We start from the raw sequence: 21,451 nt of genomic DNA, 5'->3' as shown, positions 1-21,451 counted from the left end.
GCCTCCATCGCTGAACCAGCCTCTACTCCGACTGAAGAGGTCCCTCAACCAGCAAGTCGTCACGGCTGGGACGAGATCTATTTCCCTGACACTTGGCCTTTCAGTACGGACGGCGAGGTGCCGCACACCGAGTCGCTTCCCCCACCAGAACCCACACACATTCTGCAGTCTAGATCTGGCCACAAGAACGGCAGGCTTTCCTACAGCCAAACTAGCTACTCTAGGCTTCCTGTGCTCTCCGAGACCCCTGTCCGTCCTGAGTACACTGGTAGCTTGGTCGGACCAACAAACCCTGACGTTCCTATCACCAGAACAGAGTTCCCCCCAGGACCTGTCCGTCCGGAGTACACCAGTAGCTTGGTCGGACCAACAAACCCTGACATTCCTATCACCAGAACAGAGTTCTCCCCAGGACCTGTCCGTCCCGAGTACACTGGTAGCTTGGTCGGACCAACAAACCCCAGGGTTATCACCAGAACAGAGTTCTCCCCAGGACCTGTCCGTCCTGAGTACACTGGTCGCTTGGTCAGACCAACAAACCCTGACATTCCTATCACCAGAACAGAGTTCTCCCCAGGACCTGTCCGTCCCGAGTACACTGGTAGCTTGGTCGGACCAACAAACCCCAGGGTTATCACCAGAACAGAGTTCTCCCCAGGACCTGTCCGTCCCGAGTACACTGGTAGCTTGGTCGGACCAACAAACCCCAGGGTTATCACCAGAACAGAGTTCTCCCCAGGACCGGTCCGTCCCGAGTACACCGGTAGCTTGGTCGGACCAACAAACCCTGACGTTCCTATCACCAGAACAGAGTTCTCCCCAGGACCTGTCCGTCCCGAGTACACCGGTAGCTTGGTCAGACCAACAAGACCTGACATTGTTTTCCCCAGAGAATACTCCAGTATGATGGACAGCCTCCCAATGCCAGCCATATATCCCCCAGGACCTGTCCGTCCTCCCTCCAAAGAAGAGTACACCGGCACCGTGGTCAGACCCTCAAGACCTGGCCGTTCTGAGTACACTGGTGGCTTGGCCAGACCAACGAGACCCGACATTCCTATCCCCAGACCAGAGTTCCCCAGAGAACCATACTCCGGCACAGTGGACAGACTCCCAAGACCAGCCATTGACCCATTTGACCGCCCAGGAAGTGTCCGTCCTCCCCTCGGAGAGGAGCACACTGGTACCGTGGCCAGACCCCCGAGACATGACCTTCCTCCCCCCATTTGGTACACCAGTACCAGTCTCCCAAAACCGGAGCGTGACATTGCTGCCCCAAGGCCTGCTATTCCTGCCCCAAGGCCTGCTAGTCATGATGTTTTTAGACCAATACCTGTTTCTTTTACTCCAAGACCTGCTTATCCCACCAGACGCCCTGTTATCAGGCATGACACAAAATCTTGAGGAGCCTTCAGCCAAAAACAAGTAGTGTGTGTGTGCAAGGTAAGACTGCAAGTTTCGTAATCTTAATCATAATCATGTCAAACAAGGCTATAAAAACTAAACATGCTTTCTGTCTGCACACAGGTTCAAGAAACCCTTCTATGCTGTACTTGAGTGATGGATGCCCTGTCTCTGGCCAGATGCAAAATAAAAATATTTAAACTTTAACTTTGTAAATTTTTGTTTTGTTTTAATCTAATGCCCTTGAACATGGACTGCTAATATTTTCATGCTGACTTGAAGGTATATTTGCTGGTGGATTGAGGGATTCATTTTGTATGGCGTCTTATGCCTTAAGACAAATCTTATTAGGAATTTATATTTAGGAAAACATAAAAAAATGAATGGGCCAATCTGCAAAGCTCACATGTAGATAAGTCTCTCTTCAAACTCAAAATAGGCCTTTTGTAAGACATTCTGCATTCCCTCTTATAGCAATGTACAACATGGGGATATATGCCAGGTTGTTAGTGTTGACATAATCAAATTGCAAACAAGTGATGGTATAATATTTGCTCTTTATATGCAGAAATTGTTTCACTAAAAGCCTGCTTTAAAAAAAAGTAGGCTGAGTTTACCCCACACTGCACTGAAACTGGCCAGGGGGCTTAAATATGTCCACATGGTTAACTTGCACTCGGATATGCAACAACAAATGGTCAGCAATGTGAGGACTGCCTGTACAGGGTATGGCTGCATGTTATGTGGAAATATCCGGCCATTAATGGGGAACCAATAAGCAACACTGGGTGTACACGCCCACACAAGCTGGTTTATTTACCTTGGCACTGGAATCCTTGCTTTCCAAATCCCCTGCAAAAGAAAAGGAGTGTTGAGTGAGGCTGCATGTAGCCTACAGTTGATGCCACGATCAAAACGAATGACTTTAAGTGGGCCAGCCAACTGCACTTTAAAATGGATAAGATGCATTTGGGCCACTTCAATCTCCAAAGTAAACTATAACATGGTTCTAAACTTCAAACATTGTACATTCCAGTTCCACACACAATGCTGGGCTTGCAGGCTACAGTCCAAAGCGGGAAGACAGATCCTTGCGTTTGTTGGTAAACTTCTCCAGGGAAAACTTGCCCGCATAAGCTCGGTCTGCTCGGATAATTTTATTCCATTTGATTCGAGTGTCCAATAAAGTAAATTGTGGAAGCCCCTTAAGGTTTATACGGAACCTTGCAAGTGTGTATATATAGTAACAGACACGGCTATCATAGGCATAGCTTATAAGTTTGTTTGTGCGTCAACTCCTGTAAAGAGCGATATCGCCGATATGGGTGCTTAATATTAAACAGGTGTGCGTGTAATGGTATGGTTTCTGATACTGAGTAAACTGACAGGTGTGTGTGTGTGTGTGTGTGTAGCCTACAGTATGTCCCCAGTTGAGGGGGGTGTGTGTGTGTGTGTTATCTCGGTGTCTCACCAGATGAAGTCGGTGCAGTGCGAACAGAAGGTGGGCTGCTTGAAGAACCTGGCGGTGAATTTGTGGTTCTTCACTTCGTGGACGTTCTTCTGCCGCAAAGCGCCTTTGCGGGCGAATCGGTTGCCAACCCCGGCCGAGTCGTTATAATGCAAAAGATGATGGTCAGCCATAATTATGATAAAGAACAAACAAAAAAAAGTGCAGACAGCAGCTATAAAGCCCGCGGCTGGAGGGGGGAGGGGGGGGGGGAATAAAGTGTCTTCTTGTTGTTATCCTCGTTCAGATTCAAAACGTGCGTGTTGTTTATTGTCAGTAGCAAAGCAGAGCAGAGCGTCACTGCAGGTCTCCACTTTACACTGGGAGTGCACGAGAGCGCTTCTGTTCATCCAAAGTGACGTCAATGTGGATGTGTTGTAGATATCACACACACACACACACACACACACACACACACACACACACACAGCTGACCCACAGGGGTGTTTTGGGAGTCTGCCTCGTCTAATGTCAACTGCAGGCCGAGGGCGACCCCATATGGGTATAAGCTGAATTGCAACGGTAACATGAGTTTGATTGATTTATTAACAGTTTGCAGAATTACAGTACATTTCAAGTACAACTCAATACAAAAACTGTTAACTGTGAGTGGACGACACCATAGAGTATTACACTTAGGGCCTAATAGGGCCCACGCCGCCCACCGGTTTTCAATTAATCTAAACATTTAGAGCGTGCACCTCGATGTAAAATGTGGTCCAACATGGAAAACGGTCTTCAGTAATGTAAATAAAATATAAATGATTATAACATGATGTAACATTTCACAATTAAGGTCTATTAGCCTAGGTCTACAGTGACTACAAATTGCTATAAATCCCAGGAGTGTAGGCCTATCCTATAGGCCAGGGATACTCAAATAGATTTACCTGTGGGCCACATTACAAAAATGGCAAGGGGCCAGGGGCCAGTAGATAAAATTACGACATTAATGATACTTGATAACTTCTCTCTTTCAATTGCTTTATTTTCGCAAAATGTATCAAAGTACAATGTGCATGCACACAATATGTAAATAAATAAATGTGTTACATTTTCTTGCATAAACACAAAGAGCTGTTTCCATAACTGCACAAATTATTGCACATAACATGAGTAGCTGTTATAATAACATAATAACATAACATGAGTAGCTCTTTGCCTGCCTGCCTGCCTGCCTGCCTGCCTGCCTGCCTGCCTGTCTGTCTGTCTGTCCATGAGTAGTTATGTCTGCCTGCCTGCCAGCCAGCAAGTTGGTTAACAGAAAATAAATTGTTATGGCTGAGTAAAATAAAATACAATAAACACAATTTGCCTGAAAATAGATTACCCAGCTATGACCTTTTTCATGAAAAAAATTCCGCAATTACCATTTCCGCAATTTCCGCAATTTCCATTTGCACCATTTACGCAATTTCCGCAATTACAATTTCCGCAATTTCCGCAATTTCCATTTCCACAATTTCCGCAATTTCCGCAATTTCCATTTCGATTTCCAACTATTAATGGCAGCTGGGTTTCATCATTCAAATAAAATAGAATTCTGTCCGTTTAGCTATAAAATGATGTCAGGGAATAGGGATACACAGTATGTCTTTCATTTGCATTGCATCTCCCCCCCAAGCTTTTATTTTCGTTCGAGTAATAGTACAACTCTAATAGTATTACTTATAATAATGTAATTAAAGATAACTTCATTCAGATTTATTTATTTTTATTTCATTTTCCAGATATTTTTTTCTTCTTTTTTTTAGATTTTCATTGGTGGGCCAGTCATAATGGTCCCGCGGGCCTGATGTGGCCCGCGGGCCTGAGGTTGAGTATCACTGATATAGGCCTTTCTATCCAAACAAGATGTTGAAGGGTCAATGTAAGTTTGATAATGATGTACTGTGCATGTTCACATCATGTACAGTATAGTATACATAGGCTAATAATAACAATAATAAGCTTCATTTCCCAGCTGCTCTGTAGGCCTGCTGGAGTATAGCTGTCTCATTTCTCTTGAATATGAATATGATGGAATATGATTAAGGATTACTGTGATTATGCCATGGTGAGCTCACATTTCACACAGACAGACACCATATCTCGGCTACGGGGTCCTTGGGCTGAAAAACGTTGAAGACCCCTTGATAGAAAAAAATATTAACCATATATAGATATAACTCACCAGAGTAATGAAATTGATGCACTTTAGAATATAATATAAGGTCAGCATTAAAAACACCTTTTTGTAAAACCTCCCAGTTGTAAATAAATAGTCGTTTTAAAATAGATTAGCTTTAATAATAATAATAATTATAAGATTCAGAGATTACATTGCATAGATTATGAGTTACAAAATGCAGAGTATACAGTGTACAGACATAGTAAACATGGTTGTCAAGTTTTGTAGTTCTTCCTTCCTTGTAGAAGAGAACTACACGTTTTGTATTCTTCCTTCCTTGTAGAAGAACTACACGTTTTGTAGTTCTTCCTTCCTTGTAGAAGGATCATCATCATAATAATAAAGCCGTTCATGGCTCCTACACAGCTTATATAACGTACAACCTCCTACAGTCGGTCAAATGTTTGACAATTTGTATAGTAAATTGTCACTTTATAAATGCATACACTTATCCTGTATGTTGGTTAGTTTACTGTTGAATGACTCTGCATGTTGTTCAGTGACAGATATATAAAGACATGAAGTATAGCCTACATCCATAAAACAATAATACACATACACATATTATACTATACATTTATTCTACTGTCATGCTGGTTACTTTTTAGACATTATACATTCATTATAATATAATAATGAATTCCAACAGGTCATTTCATCTGTAATGTTTGTTCAGAGAATATAAGAAATATGGAAAAATAAAATGTAGGCCTATATTTCACAATACATGGAATATAAAATGATGATTACATCACGAATGGTGCCGAGAAGGTGCACACTGGAGAGGAGAACACAATATTAACATAACTTAACCTATTTAAGCCCCTTCTTCTTCTTCGTGTCTGGCCATCTTCTATATCGCGTCTTTCCAGTGGTTGGCGCAGGCGAGTGCAGCAGCATTTGGCCCGGCCAGGTCATCTCCAGTACATTGTGGAGCAGAGATACACATCATGATGTGGTCCATTGTTTGTGGTTCGCCACACACGCATGCATCAGAAAAAATGATATTCCATTTTTTCATGGATGCCTTGCAGCGTCCTTCGCCGACCCGCAGACGGTTCAGGGCCTTCCAGACGGCCCAAGGTTGGTCATGGCCAGTCGCGAGACGTTCCTCTGGGGTGATGCCTCTCTCTGTCCACTGGGCTGTCCGGCTACCCATGCTGTTCCACTGGTTGTGCCACTCCGTGGTCCTGGCGACAGATGGTGTGGTCTCCAGTTCTGCAGTGGTATCCAGGAAGCTGCTTCTGGACCTGAGCCGTTTTTGGGGGGCAGAGTGTTCGTGCAGTGAGTGCCGGTTGTCATGGGCCTGCTTTGTGCGCTCGGCTTTGGCGGTGACTGCTCTGCGGATGTCAGGGGGGGCAATTCCAGAGAGGGCGTAGAGGCAGGGTGTGGGGGTTGTTTTGATGCACCCAGTCATTATCCTGCAGGTCTCGTTGAGGATGGGGTCTAGTTTGTGTGCGTGACTTGATTTATACCATGCAGGGCAGGCATATTCAGCAGTGGAAAAGCACAGGGCTAGTGCCGTTGTGCGCAGCGTGGTTGGGTGAGCTCCCCACTTTGAGTTGGTTAATTGGCGCAGGAGGTTGTTCCTGGTGGACACCTTGGCTCTCGTCTTCTGGATGTGCTCTTTGTAGCTGAGGGTACGGTCTAAAGTCACTCCCAGGTAGACTGGGTGCTGGTGGTTCTCAAGCCTTATTCCGTCCCAGGTTACGTTGAGCTCCCGTTTGGCCTCCTTGTTTTTAAGGTGGAAGCTGCAGATTTGTGTCTTCCCGGGGTTTGGACGCAGGTGGTTTTCCAGATAGTACGTGGACATATCTGTCAGTCCTTGTTCCAGGGTTGACTCCACTTCTGGGAAGGTATGCTGCTGCGTTGTCATCGCTAGGTCGTCTGCGTAGATGAACCTGCTGCATCCTTCTGGTAGGGGCTGGTCGTTGGTGTAGATGTTGAAGAGGAGAGGTGCCAGGACACTGCCCTGTGGCAGCCCGTTGTTCTGGTGGAACCATCTGCTTTCTTTATTGTTGAGCATGACATAGAACATCCGGTTGCTCAGGAGACATCTGACTGTGTTGCACAGTTTGGCATCCGCTGTGATGTCGAAAAGTTTTTTAATCAGCAGCCTGTGTTGGACGGTGTCATAAGCTGCCGAAAGATCGACAAAGGCAACGCCTGTTATCAGCTTCTTCTGGTAGCCGTCCTCGATGTGCTGGGTGAGGTTTAGCAGTTGGCCTGTGCAGGATTTTCCCGGTCTAAATCCGGCTTGATCTCGGATTAGCTCAGCGTCTATCTGGGGGGATAGTCGACTGAGGAGTAGTCTCTCGAAAAGCTTGTAGGTGGTGCATAGCAGGGAGATGGGCCGGTAGCTTTTGGGGAGGTTGGGGTCTTTCCCGGGTTTTAGGAGAGCAATGATGATGGCTTTCCTCCCCCGATTATATGTCATCATATGACACAGCACAAATAACTGATCTACAAGCTCACAACGCCGGCAGAGAAAAACGGTCAAATAACGAAGAAACAATGATCGACTCATGCCATGAGAGGCAGAACAAAAGTGTGATCTACTTGAGGTCACACAACTCGGCAGTGCTTGAAGGTCTATGAAGCCAAAATCCAACATTTTGTGTTGTGTGTGAATGTGGTGTGGACGGTGTGAAGGAGAGTCATGGCGTAACCGTCAGACACGCTGTAGAAGGACAGAGTACCTGCACTGTGGTCCAGGTACACTCCTACTCTGGAGGACACACGGCCTGGGATGGATCCGTGTCTGAAAGTATAACCTACTGGGGTACACTGTAAACTCCACGATTTATCACTGAATCCAAATATACTTTCTTCACCTCTTCTGCTGATATCTTCATGTGAGACTGCAACAGAAACACCGACAAGAATGCATCCTCTCCACTTTACCTCCAAGTAACCGCGTCCAGTCAGAGCCTCTCTACTCAGAACCTGCCACATTCCAGTGAATCTCTCTGGGTGATCAGGATGTGATTGTGATTTGTCCATCACTGTTACTTTTCTGTTCCCTTTAGACAAAGACAGGCGTTGATTAGCTGTGTTTGGATCCAGTGTGATCAGACGTGAATATTGTAAGAACTCAGCTCTGGTCTTGGGTTCTTGTGGTGTTGACGGTGAAACATCCACTCTGTTCTCTGTCTCTGAGACTTTTGTCCATTCCTCTTTAATAATGTCCTCTAGTTTGTATTTCATCTTGGACACGGCTACAGTCACATCTTCAAAGTGTCTCAGAGGACGGACATTGCTGCTGACTGGGTGTGTAGATTCACTGATCGTTGAGAGGGAGGAGGTGTAACGCTGTAGAAACTGGATGTGATCCTCTGTGAGTGAGAGCTGCTCCAGCTCAGCATGTCTCCTCCTCAGTTCAGTGACCTCCTGCTCCACACGCCTCCTCAGTTCCTCAGCACGACTCACTTCACGTTTCTGCTGGTCTCTGATCAGCTCCCTCACCTCAGATCGTCTTCTCTCCATGGAAGAGATGAGCTCAGTAAAGATGGTGTCGCTGTCCTCCACTGCTCTGTCAGCACAGTGGTTGATGGACTCCACCTCCTGGTGAAGCACTTTCACATCTTTCTCTCTCTCCTGGATTCTTTGCTGGATGTTCTGCTGACTCGTATCGAGCTCTTTCTGTCTCTCAGCCCGTTCTACTGCAGCTGAGGTCATATCGTGACCTTTGTGTTCTTCCACGGAGCACAGAGAACAGATGCACTGCTGATCGGTCCGACAGAAAAGCTCACTCACCCTGTTGTGACGAGAGCAGATGTTCTCCTGAAGCTCACCAGAGGCTTTGACCAGCTTGTGTTTCTTAAAGGCAGCCACTTGATAGTGAGGCTGGAGGTGAGTGTCACAGTAAGAGACCAGACACTGAAGACAAGTGTTCACAGCTTTCAGTCTCCTCCCAGTGCAGACATCACAGGCCACGTCTCCAGGTCCAGCGTAGCAGTGATCAGGGGGAGCAGCTTGGAGTCCTGTTGATAGATTGATACATGTATTTATCAATTTGATGTATTTCATTTGCATGTGCTATGTACCCTCATATTTGGTAGCCAGCATGTCTCCGCTGCCTGATAACTATTGTTTTTGTTACCGTCTATCTGCCATACAACCAATCTGTGTTAGACTGTGTATCTCACATATTCTTTTCCCCTGAAGATAGCCTGCAACACGATGTTATTATTAAAAAAAATGCATAAGTGAGGTTGCATCGACTCTGGGATGAATCACCGTTTATCACAAAATGTGTCTACATTTCTGTACTGTTTAAACTATCTGGAAACTATCAGTATCACTAATCTTTTCTCAGAACAAACCCTTTAATATTCTTTGTAATAAGACGTTTTATCTCTTTATTGGTTTATATAACATGGTGTGAACACAAACACGATGATTTGATTGGCTGATCACCCGATAGCGATGATTTGATTGGCTGAGCAAAGTACATATATTGAGGATAAAAGTGATGGCAGAAAAGTGAAATATTATACTTTTACTCGACTACAATTATTTGAAAAACTTTACTTATTAGTTACTTTGTAGATTTGGATTATTATTAAAAAACATACATTAACCACTTCAGCCCTATACATTTTGGCCATTTAAAACGATCTCTAAGCTCACAATGTGTCGCAACATATTGTGAGCTATTTTCTGCTTCTATTTTCAAAAGATCTATGTAAAGCGGTATAAAAAAATGCACCATTTCTGATACCTTTACTTTATATGTAAAACACGAGTACTTTTTCAACTACTGATGACTGTATCCGTGCTGTTTGCATTTCTGTCTGATACAATATTCAAGCAAACAATTAAACGGACAGTGAGATGTATATTACAAGAGGATTTAAATGTATCACCTGTCTTCTTCAGGCTCTCCACCACGTCGGCCAACATGGTGTTTTTCTTCAGAACAGGTCTTGGGGTGAAGCTGTGTCTGCATTGTGGACAGCTGATCCTTCCTCTCTGATCGTCCTGGTTCCAGTATCCCTCGATACACCTCCTGCAGTAGCTGTGTCCACAGGGAACAGTCACTGGATCCTTCAGTAGATCCAGACAGATGGAACAGCAGAGCTGTTCCTGATCCAGTTGAACTCCCTGCTGCGCCATTTTAGTACGACTGTTGTCTGTCTGTCTGTCTGTCTGACTGACTACAGATTGAGGCTAGTTTGGTTTAATTTCCTCAGAGTTAACATGAGAGATCCTATCTGGTTGGTTCTTAAAGACAAGCCACACTGAACCGTATCAATTTGTATTGGGCTGATAAGAAAAGGTTTGGCAGAAATCTGCTGACACTCAGGTGAGGTTCAAGGTCCACAACCTGCACACAGATACTGTACAGCCCCATGTAGGCACATGCAAACACACACACCTCATTTTTAACTGCATGCTCAGAGTTAACTTTATCGTCACGGGTCAGGTTTGCAGGTGTGTTAGTCATTTTTGTGCAACAGGCTCCATCGTCTTTTTGACACAACAACTTTCTTTCCGAAAGCAAATGCAGGGCTTTCCGAAATTACATAATGTGGCAGCCTTAAGTCTATGGACCCTTAATGTTTGTTTAGAGCCTAATTAAAAATAAGGAGCCACTTGCTCCCTAAAAATAGGATCGTAAAATAACGTTGCTGTTGCAGTTTGTTCCTGCTGGATAAATATAGTTTGTCGTTAGGCCTCTACATCACATCAGTGTCTTTAATCAGTGTGTATAATCAGTTGATTGGGGACAGCCAGTTGGGGACCACCTGGAACTCCCTCAATTACCACTGATTGAGCCAGTTGCCTGTAATAATAAATCTCACACATTAAGGCAGCAGCAGCCAGTGGTTCCACGCGCCACACAAGGTGCCCTTTTCTTTCCACTTGAGCACCTAGTGCTCCTCAGAATGTCTCTAGTCTGCACGCCACTGTCGTGACTGCCACACATGGACCCATTCCAGATCACCTCCGCAGTAATACATAAATAATGCAATGTATAGGCCTACATTTGAGCTCAGCTAGGCCTAACTCTTGTTTTGTGGAGAGTATATTTTATTTTGTATTATTAGGTTCGTTTTGGGAACCTAAAAAAAGGTGCCGAACTACTCGGTGAAGTGGATTCCCATTAACGTTGCGTCTTGCATGCGTTTATTCCAACGGAGGATTGGATTAATTGGACCTTTATTTCTTTCGTCTTATTTCTTTCCACTGTGATGAAAGGATTGAACTTGGCTGGCTGCCATGACTGAACTCAAAGACTAAAATAAATAGTGTGCCATATGAACATTGAGTTTAATTATACGACACCACATAAAAATGTAATATGTACAACTCATTTTGATTGTCCACACAGTAGCCTACAGTACATGAAGTCTATTTGATTTATTCCTCTTTAGAAACATTTGATTTAACATCAGGTTATAATGGAATTAATGGTCTCCTATTACTGGAGGAAATTATTACAATATTTAGGGTATAAATATACCACTCTAGTTAGTATTACCAAGGTATATTTACCACTCAAGCCATTATTAAAGTATTTACCTTATATGTATAGGGAATAAACATATAATCATAAAGAGAAAAGGATATGTATTCATATAGGATACTAATACATATTTACCAGGCCTCACTCAAGTTAAAAATCATGGAATTAGTAAACAATTAAGGATATACTATAGATAGTAAAGTACACAGACACATCTTTCTCCCAGTCTTCCACACGCGTGCACGCCTGTGCACGCACACACACACACACACACACACACACACACACACACACAGTCTCTCCCTCTCTCTAGGCAAACGGGTCAATACGACCACGACCGGACTGTGCAAACAAATGGCAGGGGAGGTGCACATATACACACGGGGAGGGTGGTACACATAAACGGTACACGGGGTCCAGGAAACTTACACACACACACACACACACACACACACACTAGTTGATTATAAGTAAAAGTACAATGACTGGCACATTTCAGAAAGCTCACATACACACACACATAAAGATGATCTCATAATGACTGGCACATTTAATTGAACACATCACAGACACCCACACACCCAGGGAGCAGAGTCCAGAGGAGAGGACCAACACACTTCAAAGAGGGAGGATGGCCAAGATTGTACCTCCTTGGAGAATGAACTATTCTGAGATTGGACTATATTCACACCTTGGAACTATTAAACATCTCTGGATCCCATGGAATCTTTACTCTCTCGTATAACGTATATAGGAGGGAGTCCAGAGGTCTACCGGTGGCTAATTGGTTGACTTCTGTCGGTAAACATTTTGTTCATAATATCCATATTTGATTCATTACTATTGTATAAGGCTCATATTATATATGTTGAAGCTATAGGGTCAAACATAAATGTACACTATACTATAGGGCTTTTATTATTAAAACGTATTGATAATTATAACTCTATGCTGTGTATTTATTCCTGAGGTTGGCTCAAGTTATGGGAAATAATCATGCAAAACGAACGCGTGTTGACATCTGGTTTTCTGTCTGTACCTCCTTGGAGGTTAAAGGTGAAAGCCCAGAGGTTGACATCTCCTCTATTACGTACTAGAAATCCATGTAGCACGCCACATCTTCAACAGCCAAAGAGTGCGGGGTCACCCACGGATAATAGCGTGATCTACAAGCTCTCAGCGCGTCGCAGCCCGATGCGTTGCGAGCTTGTAGAGCCGTTGATATTTTCCAGCCCCTAGCTGCCTCTAGAACAATCGTCGGTGAGAATTTATTTGCATCTTGATATATTTTCTCCACAAACAACTCCACAAACTTCCTTCCCTCACACAAACAAATGCCCTCGACAGAGATTTAAAAAAAAAGACATTTACAACACATTAACAAAGCAAATCTTTAATTATCCCTCTTTTTTTTTTTTTACACACATTGATTCTGTGTTTCTGAGACCAAAAAAAGAGCACACTTAAAAACTAGTGCATGTATACAAATAACAAATAATGCATACTTACAAATTACAAATATGTAACACCACAGGTATGTTTTCGCATTTCCTCAACAACTTCCAGTGGTCTGTAACAATATATGCTGTAACAAACTGAAGAGAAATCTAAAGCTTTTATCATGTTGCATGTAAAACAAACGGAGACTGACACGAGGACCGGAGTGGAAGCACTCAGAACGGCTCCCGTCAGACATTTATCATGGAAAAAGGATATGGATACAAAAGAAACGAAGGCCCTCATTTGGCTGGCTCAGTCATAGTAGAGTCTGACATCACTGCCACTAGAGGGCACTATATCCCTCTGGGTCAGAGAGTTCTTTTTTTTTTACATTGAAATTCCACCCACAGAGAAGTGGTTTTCAACCTTTTTCATGTCAAGGTCCATTATTATTATTTTTTTTATTATTATTCGTTTTTTGGCATTTGAGCCACGGGCCACCATTTTGCTCGGTCACTCCAGCATGGGCGGTGTTACGGTGAACTTGGTGACCTGCTGAAATACGTGGCCCGATCGCGTAGACGTCACATAACGTGAGTGTCCGAGCGCAAGTCATTGGGGTTTTTTTATCCTTCAATCTATAGCCGTATCTACAGGCCACTCATTTAAAAAGACCTCCCGAGTTACGTGAAGTCCACACTAAGGTCACCAATTTCACCGCCACGCTGGAGTGACCCGAGTGCGAGTGAGCGAGGTGGCCGTGATTTTTTTTTGGATATTTTTCAATTTGGTTAGCCTGGCATGGCCAGACTAATATCACTGCATCGCATATCAGCACTTGATGACATAACATCGATAGCGGCCGACGTCAAGACTTCAAGGTGCTTGAAGCCTATAGCCTGGCGAGACCCCAGACTCCTGCAGGGGGAGGAAACGTCAGTGAATCTTCTCGCTACGAGTCTGGCCGCGGCCAGGCTATACTTGAAGCCATGGACGAGGCTATACTTCCATAGCTCCTCCTCCAACACCAACACTATAGTCTGCTCTCCGCCGGGAATCGTACGACTGTGTCGCTTCACAAACATCGTCGCAGTCCGGCAGAAACATATGTTTCTTTCTTTTTCTCTCTTGTTTTTGTGAATTGATGTCCTACTTGAATCATACCACAGCGTCAAGCAAAAGCATCAACAACAGTAGCAGATCCACCGGGTTGGAAATGCCTGCGTTTGAATGTGTTTTGGACAGGTTTCCCCACCTGACGGAGACGGATTCCATTAACAAAATCATTTTCATGTTGTTGTCTTCACAAGTGCTGTATAAACAAGAGTTGTTATTATTTTGTAGTACAAATTGACTGTATAGTTTCCCCCCCCCCCCCCAACAAAAGCTGGGTCTAAATGCAGAATATATATATGTGTGTCAGTTACTAAAAGCTCCTGCAACCTAAAACAGTTTTGGATGAATAACTGGCAAAATTCACATTCCGCACGAGTAGTGACCGTTGTTGACTCGACAGGTGAAACTATAGGAACAACCGGGGGGGGGGGGGGGGGAGAATTATATGTAACCATTTAGCTGAGGTGAGAGATGATGTCTATCTGATCAAAACACTGGCGTGAACAGATACACATAAAGTGCTGTTAAAGAAATGAAGGAGCAAAAGACGAAGACTGACGACAGGAGAGAGGATGCCCACTTAAAAAAAACATCTACGAGCTTTACATTTTCTTAAATTGTTGAAAGCTCACAAAAAAGGCAGAATAGTGATTGAACTGTTCCCTCGTTTTGCTGGGGACCCCCCTGGAACCCCCTCAAGGATCCCTGGCTGGAGGGGGGGTCCTCGATCCAGTGCACTGACTAGCGTGCGGTTCCTTGAGGGGGTTCCAAATGGACCCCATGAAAATGGGTCCTTGAAATTGAAACGTCTGAAAGAAACACTGCAGTCGACAGTGTGTGTGTGTGTGTGTGTGTGTGTGTGTGTGTGTGTGTGTGTGTGACGGCCGAGCTACACGGAGCGCGTGTGCGTAAAACGTGTGTGTAGCAGGTTGGTGCCATTCAGCCAATATATGAAGGCTTCATGGGGCCGGAGTGGAACTATTTGGTTTTTTTTCGCTCACGTTTGGCTTCCTGGCCACTGGTTATACACATTAAAGCAACAACAAAGAGACAATATTATCACAATATTACAAATGTGGCAAAAAAAAAGAAAAAGTATGAAGTAAATACATTCAATTAGATGAAAATAACATAATACGTTTTAAAGTTGAATTGGCCTGTGTCGTTATCGTCAAGATGCTGCTGTGGATATCGGGCTCAATGTAGCATCCACGCTAATGTATTCATATCATTGGGCATTAGGCAATGATATGTACAGAGAATTATCATATGTTTGTGTTATATAACCTGTCCTTTTCATAGCCGTCTCTAATCCAATCAGAAATTTAAATGTTTGGAGGAGCAAATTGAGGAATTCCTAAAACAGAGACTTGGGGAACATTTTGGCCAATACCTTCAATATTATCTAACTTTTTTTTTTTGCCATTTATGTCCATTTTTTAATTTGTTTTGGACACAGATTGACACGAATGGGGGAAATTACTTAATTTCACAATTTACAGATGCAACACAAAGCTCAGTCTCAGTCTCCTGGACAGGACTGAGGCAGAGTAAGGTCAGCACACGGCGTTAGCAGTAACAGTGTTAACGGCCATTCACACTGAGCACTAGGAACTATATAAAAAAATATAGTTTTAAAAAATCGGTATGGAAAGGCCAAATGGGTGGCTTGAGTTCACGCCCAACGATAATAATAAAAAAATACAATTAGCACTGTTTCAAAATGTCATTGTGTGTGTGTGTGTGTGGGGGGGGGGGGCTCCTCTCACTCCACAACATGTTTTTAATAACATTAATATAAATTATTTATGTATTTATTTGAAAGATTTTCTTATTTAAATATATATTTCGTTGTTGGCGTGTCGTGTATTTCCCCCTTTCCGACCTATACGGCGACAATGACAGCGATGCGATTGGCTGCGACTAGAAGCACTTCCGTACGTACTATAAGACTCTCGGGTTCGTCACACGGTCACACAAGAGCTACCAAACAGAGATAAACAAAATGAAAACAAAAGCACCGACACGACTCGCACACGTGTCGTTTATGTCAGAGACGGCAGTATAGTATACATTTTTGTCGACTTAGGAGGATGGCAGAATTCCCCGTGTCGCTTTTTAGCTGGATGACTGACTCACGTCCACTCACGGCTTACTGAAGCTGTAAGCTGTGTGTCTGAACCACCACCGGAGTCATGCTAGCGACTAGCTACATGCTAGCTTACTGAAGCTGTAAGCTGTGTGTCTGAACCACCGGAGTCTCCTCAGGGCTACACGCTAGTGTCTTTTCCGTTTTAATGTTATTGCGGGGGGGGGGGGGGGGGGGGCTTTCGACAAGCCGATCGACAAGCGCGGCGCAAACACGCGGTCGCAGCGTTCACACGACCGCTCCCGCGGGATTCCCGCGCGGCGCACCGAGACGTGCACAGAAACAGTACAATAATAAGTGATAATAAATAAATAATAAAATACAAAAAATCCAAATGGCGCTAAGGCCACAAATACACTGTGTGGTTTTAAACCCCGGTCGTCGTCACCACCACGACGGTCGCTGTGTAACATCCCGGTCGTCACCACACCACAACAGTCGCTGTAACATCTTTGGGGAGGGGAGGGGAGGGGGGTGTCATCTGGAAACAGAGGAAACAAACCTACGTCTGCCTCCCCCTGTGTGTTGACCTCTGACCTCTGACGCTTTGTTTGTTGTTGCTCTGCATCGAACAAGGGGCCGAGGAGGCAGGACGCTTAAACCACGCAGGCCCGGTTTACACCTAGTCGTGCGACAGACTCGCACGTGTTTTCGATTTCTTTCGCTGGTCGACAAGCTCACGATAGCGCTTGCGCAACGCGGCGCATTGTGAGCTTGTGGATCTGCAGAGTGTTGGGGTCGTGTTAGAGGGGGATATAGGGGGATATAGGGGGTCGTGTCGAGGGGATATAGGGGGGACGCCGCAGTGGTTTAGCAGCACCTCTGGGTGCCGAGGATGAAAAACAAAAAACAAAAAAACGTTGGGAGCGGAATTGTCATATCCGCCCCAACCCTGACAGCAAATAATGTCATTTTATACAAACACAAAACTCTCCCCTCTAGCTTGAGGAAGCCGACAACATTGCACTGTAAAAAAAAATCTCTGTCCTTTGACGGGATATCGACTCCCTGCGGTGCCAAAGGGAACCTTTTTTTTTCTCCATGGAGTGAGATGTGAAAAGGAGGTTCGTAAACGTTCGATATGGGGGACAACGGGAACAAAAGATGAAAACTGTCGTGATTTGTCCTTTTTGGAGAAAAAAAAACATGACAACAGCAGCAGATTGAGGTGTTTTTGCGTCCCTCCCAACCTGGTGGTGGTGTCGATTATACTGGCCTGCGTGGAGGGCTGAGACTGAGGAGGCCGTTAGACGCCGTTAGACTTTGGAGTGGAACATTATAGCACACGTTTCTGGATGACGGTTGTCTCAAAAAAGACATTCCTAATCCATGGAGTTCCCTCCCCTCTCCGTTTTGTCTCTCTCTAGCTCCGTCTCCGACTCGTGATGGCGAGCCAGAGGGGCAGATGAAGGGAGGAGGAGCATTGTGTTTGATGTTGTGTGTGTGTGCGTGTGTGTGATTGTGTGTGTGTGTGTCTGCATGGCGGTTCTGGGTCAGACCAACCCGGAGTCTTTGGCCATCCTGTAAAAGATTCCTCTCTGAGAGACCAGGTTGGAGGGCGTGTCGAACTCTGCCATCTCCCCCTTGTCCAGCACCAGCACCCTGTGGCAGAGGAGAGGAGAGGAGAGGAGAGGAGGGGAGGGGAGGGGAGAGGAGAGGAGAGGAGAGGAGAGGAGAGGAGAGGAGAGGAGAGGAGAGGAGAGGAGTCACAATCAGACAGAACAGTGGCAGAGGAGAGGAGAGGAGAGGAGAATAGAGGAGAGGAGTCGCAATCAAACAAAGTGTGCTTTTCTAACCCATTGAGGCCGATTCTGAAAAGGTCTTCTGAACCTAATGGCTTTCCGTTTGCTATTATATCGTTGCTGTCGGGGCTGAAACCACTTACTGTATCTACTGTGTGTGTGTGTGTGTGTGTGTGTGTGTGTGTGTGTGTGTGTGTGTGAGAGAGCGCGTGTGCGTGCGTGCGTGTGTGTGTGTGTGTGTGAGCCAATGGAGAGGGGAGGCAGTGTTGCCAGGTCCGCATATTATTATAAGAGAGTTGGAGTGCGTGTAAAAGTAGCGTGTTGAAAGGTTGTGGGCTTTTAAAATTTGCGGACATGGCAACACTCATCCATCTACCGGTCGACTAGCGGTGTCACAAGTTTCCAGGGGATTCATATGAGGTTTCGCAAACCGACAGAGACAATATGCGCGTGTGTGTGTGTATCTCTGGTATAGTCCATGATAGTATTCAGTCTGTGAGCGATGGTCAGTACAGTGCAGTGTGTGTGTGTCTGTACCGCGTATAGTCCATGATAGTGTTCAGTCTGTGAGCGATGGTCAGCACAGTGTGTGTGTGTGTGTGTGTGTGTGTGTGTGTGTGTGTGTGTGTGTGTGTGTGTGTGTGTGTGTGTGTGTGTGTGTGTGTGTGTGTGTGTGTGTCTGTACCGTGTATAGTCCATGATAGTGTTCAGTCTGTGGGCGATGGTCAGCACAGTGTGTGTGTGTGTGTGTGTGTGTGTGTGTGTGTGTGTGTGTCTGTACCGCGTGTAGTCCATGATAGTGTTCAGTCGGTGGGCGATGGTCAGCACAGTGCAGTGTGTGTGTGTGTGTGTGTATGTGTGTGTGTGTGTGTGTGTGTGTGTGTGTCTGTACCGCGTATAGTCCATGATAGTGTTCAGGCGGTGGGCGATGGTCAGCACAGTGCAGTGTGTGTATGTGTGTGTGTGTGTGTGTGTGTGTGTGTGTGTGTGTGTGTGTCTGTACCGCGTATAGTCCATGATAGTGTTCAGTCGGTGGGCGATGGTCAGCACGGTGCAGTCGTCGAACTGCGTGCGGATGGTGGACTGGATCAGGTTGTCCGTCTCCATGTCCACGGCCGCCGTGGCCTCGTCCAGGACCAGGATCTTGGTCTTCCTCAGCAGGGCTCTGGCCAGACACACCAGCTGGCGCTGACCCAGACTGACGAGAGAGAGAGAGAGAGAGACAGAGACTCAGAGACGGACACACACACACTCTTATATCGGGGACAGTATACGGTGTAACACAACGTCGAGTGTGTGTATACCTGAGGTTCTCTCCTCCTTCGGAACACTCGTGGTTCAGCTTGTCGGGCAGCGCCGAGACGAAGCTCTTGAGGTGGGCGAGCTCCAGGGACCGCCACACCTCCTCGTCGGAGTAGCCGTCGAACGGGTCCAGGTTCATCCTCAGAGAGCCCGAAAACAACACCGGGTCCTGAGAGGGGGGAGAGAGAGAGTGGACGGTCAATAGGCCCGTCAAAAAAAATCGATTCGAGTTAGAATCGCGATTCTAATGCCGTCCGATTCACAATCGATTCTCATTTCATTTGTTTGTTTTTTTTCTTTCACAAATGTACCTGTGCATGCAATGCATTATGGCCTGGGTTTCTGCATAGTGCATTTACTACCAGCTATAAGCTAAGCCTGCCAATTGTATTTATTTTACACCTGTTTTAATACTAATGTATTGTTCTGGTATTGAGTGAGAAGAGATTTTGTAACTTTTGTACTGGTTCAAATTTGTGCAAGCTAAATAAATGAGACATTTCTTTTTCTTACTCTTGGATTTAACCTTTGTGTGTTTAAAAACATTCAGTTGATAAAACCTTTACAATTATACAAGCTTTTTACTAAATATACTCTGCTTTCATGCCAGAAGACTGGAGTAGATCATGCTAAAATTCTATTTAATTGTTTAAAAAAAAAAAAAAAAAAAAAAACTGCTTTAGAATCGAAAAAAAATCTTTTTTGAATCGAATCGTCACCCCAAGAATCGGAATCGAATCGTATCGTGGGACACCTAAAGATTCGCAGCCCAAGTGTGTGTGTGCGTGCGTGCGTGTGTGTGTGTGTGCGCGCGTGCGTGCGTGCGTGTGTGTGTGTGTGTGTGTGTGTCGTACTGACCTGTGGTATGATGGTGATGCGGGAGCGCAGCTCGTGCAGGCCCAGCTGGGCGATGTCCACGCCGTCGATGAGGATGCAGCCCTCCGACGCCTCGATGATGCGGAAGAGTCCCAGCGTCAGGGAGGACTTCCCTGCTCCCGTGCGCCCCACGATGCCCACCTGACGGGCACAGCATAAACTATAAGACCACGACACGATGCCCACCTGACGGGAACAGCATAAACTAAGACCACGACACGGTGCCCACCTGACGGGCACAGCACAAACTAAGACCACGACACGATGATGCCCACCTGACGGGCACAGCATAAACTAAGACCACGACACGATGATGCCCACCTGACGGGCACAGCATAAACTAAGACCACGACACGATGATGCCCACCTGACGGGCACAGCAGAACTAAGACCACGACACGGTGCCCACCTGACGGGGCACAGCAGAACTAAGACCACGACACGATGCCCACCTGACGGGGCACAGCAGAACTAAGACCACGACACGATGCCCACCTGACGGGGCACAGCACAAACTAAGACCACGACACGGTGCCCACCTGACGGGCACAGCATAAACTAAGACCACGACACGATGCCCACCTGACGGGGCACAGCAGAACTAAGACCACGACACGGTGCCCACCTGACGGGGCACAGCACAAACTAAGACCACGACACGGTGCCCACCTGACGGGGCACAGCACAAACTAAGACCACGACACGATGCCCACCTGACGGGCACAGCACAAACTAAGACCACGACACGGTGCCCACCTGACGGGCACAGCACAAACTAAGACCACGACACGGTGCCCACCTGACGGGGCACAGCATAAACTAAGACCACGACACGATGCCCACCTGACGGGCACAGCGTAAACTAAGACTACGACACGGTGCCCACCTGACGGGGCACAGCATAAACTAAGACCATGACACGGTGCCCACCTGACGGGCACAGCATAAACTATAAGACCACGACACGGTGCCCACCTGACGGGGCACAGCATAAACTAAGACCACGACACGGTGCCCACCTGACGGGCACAGCATAAACTAAGACCACGACACGGTGCCCACCTGACGGGCACAGCACAACTAAGACCACGACACGATGCCCACCTGACGGGCACAGCATAAACTAAGACCACGACACGGTGCCCACCTGACGGGCACGGCACAACTAAGACCACGTGATGGAACAGGAGCCTTAACCCTGTAAGCCCCAACGATGCTTTTCGTCAACATTTTTATATGAACTACTTTTTTTTATTTTTTTTAACTAAACATC

General features: G+C 45.7%; 3 protein-coding genes and 1 long non-coding RNA gene across 5 annotated transcripts in view; 1 reads left to right on the top strand and 3 right to left on the bottom strand.

Moving 5' to 3' along the window:
* Positions 1 to 3,074, bottom strand: part of prkcab (protein kinase C, alpha, b) — a 201,909-nt gene extending 198,835 nt beyond the window's left edge. The window contains exons 1-2 of the mRNA XM_080776670.1: positions 2,876 to 3,074; positions 2,225 to 2,256 (exon numbers count right to left, since the gene is read on the bottom strand). Coding sequence (XP_080632796.1) covers positions 2,225 to 2,256; positions 2,876 to 3,045 — 202 coding nt within the window. The 5' untranslated portion in view covers positions 3,046 to 3,074. The remainder of the gene's footprint in view (positions 1 to 2,224; positions 2,257 to 2,875) is intronic.
* LOC308324578 overlaps positions 1 to 15,204 on the top strand; it is a 139,757-nt gene extending 124,553 nt beyond the window's left edge. Inside the window, exon 2 of the long non-coding RNA XR_013964935.1 lies at positions 15,053 to 15,204. This is a non-coding gene — a long non-coding RNA (uncharacterized lncRNA). The remainder of the gene's footprint in view (positions 1 to 15,052) is intronic.
* LOC308324370 (E3 ubiquitin/ISG15 ligase TRIM25-like) lies at positions 7,674 to 10,199 on the bottom strand (the record flags this gene model as incomplete). The annotated part of the gene is made up of 2 exons (XM_080776414.1): positions 7,674 to 9,064; positions 9,950 to 10,199. The coding sequence occupies 2 exons, from the start codon at positions 10,197 to 10,199 to the stop codon at positions 7,674 to 7,676; spliced, it is 1,641 nt and encodes a 546-aa protein (XP_080632540.1).
* Positions 15,205 to 15,905: 701 nt separating the features above from the next.
* The window catches only part of LOC308324572 (multidrug resistance-associated protein 1-like), a 93,594-nt gene continuing 88,048 nt past the window's right edge, over positions 15,906 to 21,451 (bottom strand). Inside the window, exons 28-32 of one of the 2 annotated variants that reach the window (XR_013964933.1) lie at positions 20,161 to 20,319; positions 19,305 to 19,471; positions 19,004 to 19,198; positions 16,323 to 17,860; positions 15,906 to 16,253 (exon numbers count right to left, since the gene is read on the bottom strand). Coding sequence is in view for 1 of the 2 variants with exons in the window: in XM_080776669.1 (XP_080632795.1) it covers positions 17,752 to 17,860; positions 19,004 to 19,198; positions 19,305 to 19,471; positions 20,161 to 20,319 (630 nt within the window). In the remaining variant the exon portion in view is untranslated. Of the gene's footprint in view, positions 17,861 to 19,003; positions 19,199 to 19,304; positions 19,472 to 20,160; positions 20,320 to 21,451 lie in introns of both variants that reach the window. The other variant, XM_080776669.1, reaches the window with a different exon arrangement.

This window comes from Protomyctophum bolini, assembly GCF_963924005.1.
Source record: "Protomyctophum bolini genome assembly, chromosome: 11".
Classification (NCBI taxonomy): Eukaryota; Metazoa; Chordata; class Actinopteri; order Myctophiformes; family Myctophidae; genus Protomyctophum; species Protomyctophum bolini.
The sequence above is the reverse complement of the archived record's forward strand: the minus strand, read 5'-3'. Positions and strand labels throughout refer to the sequence as shown.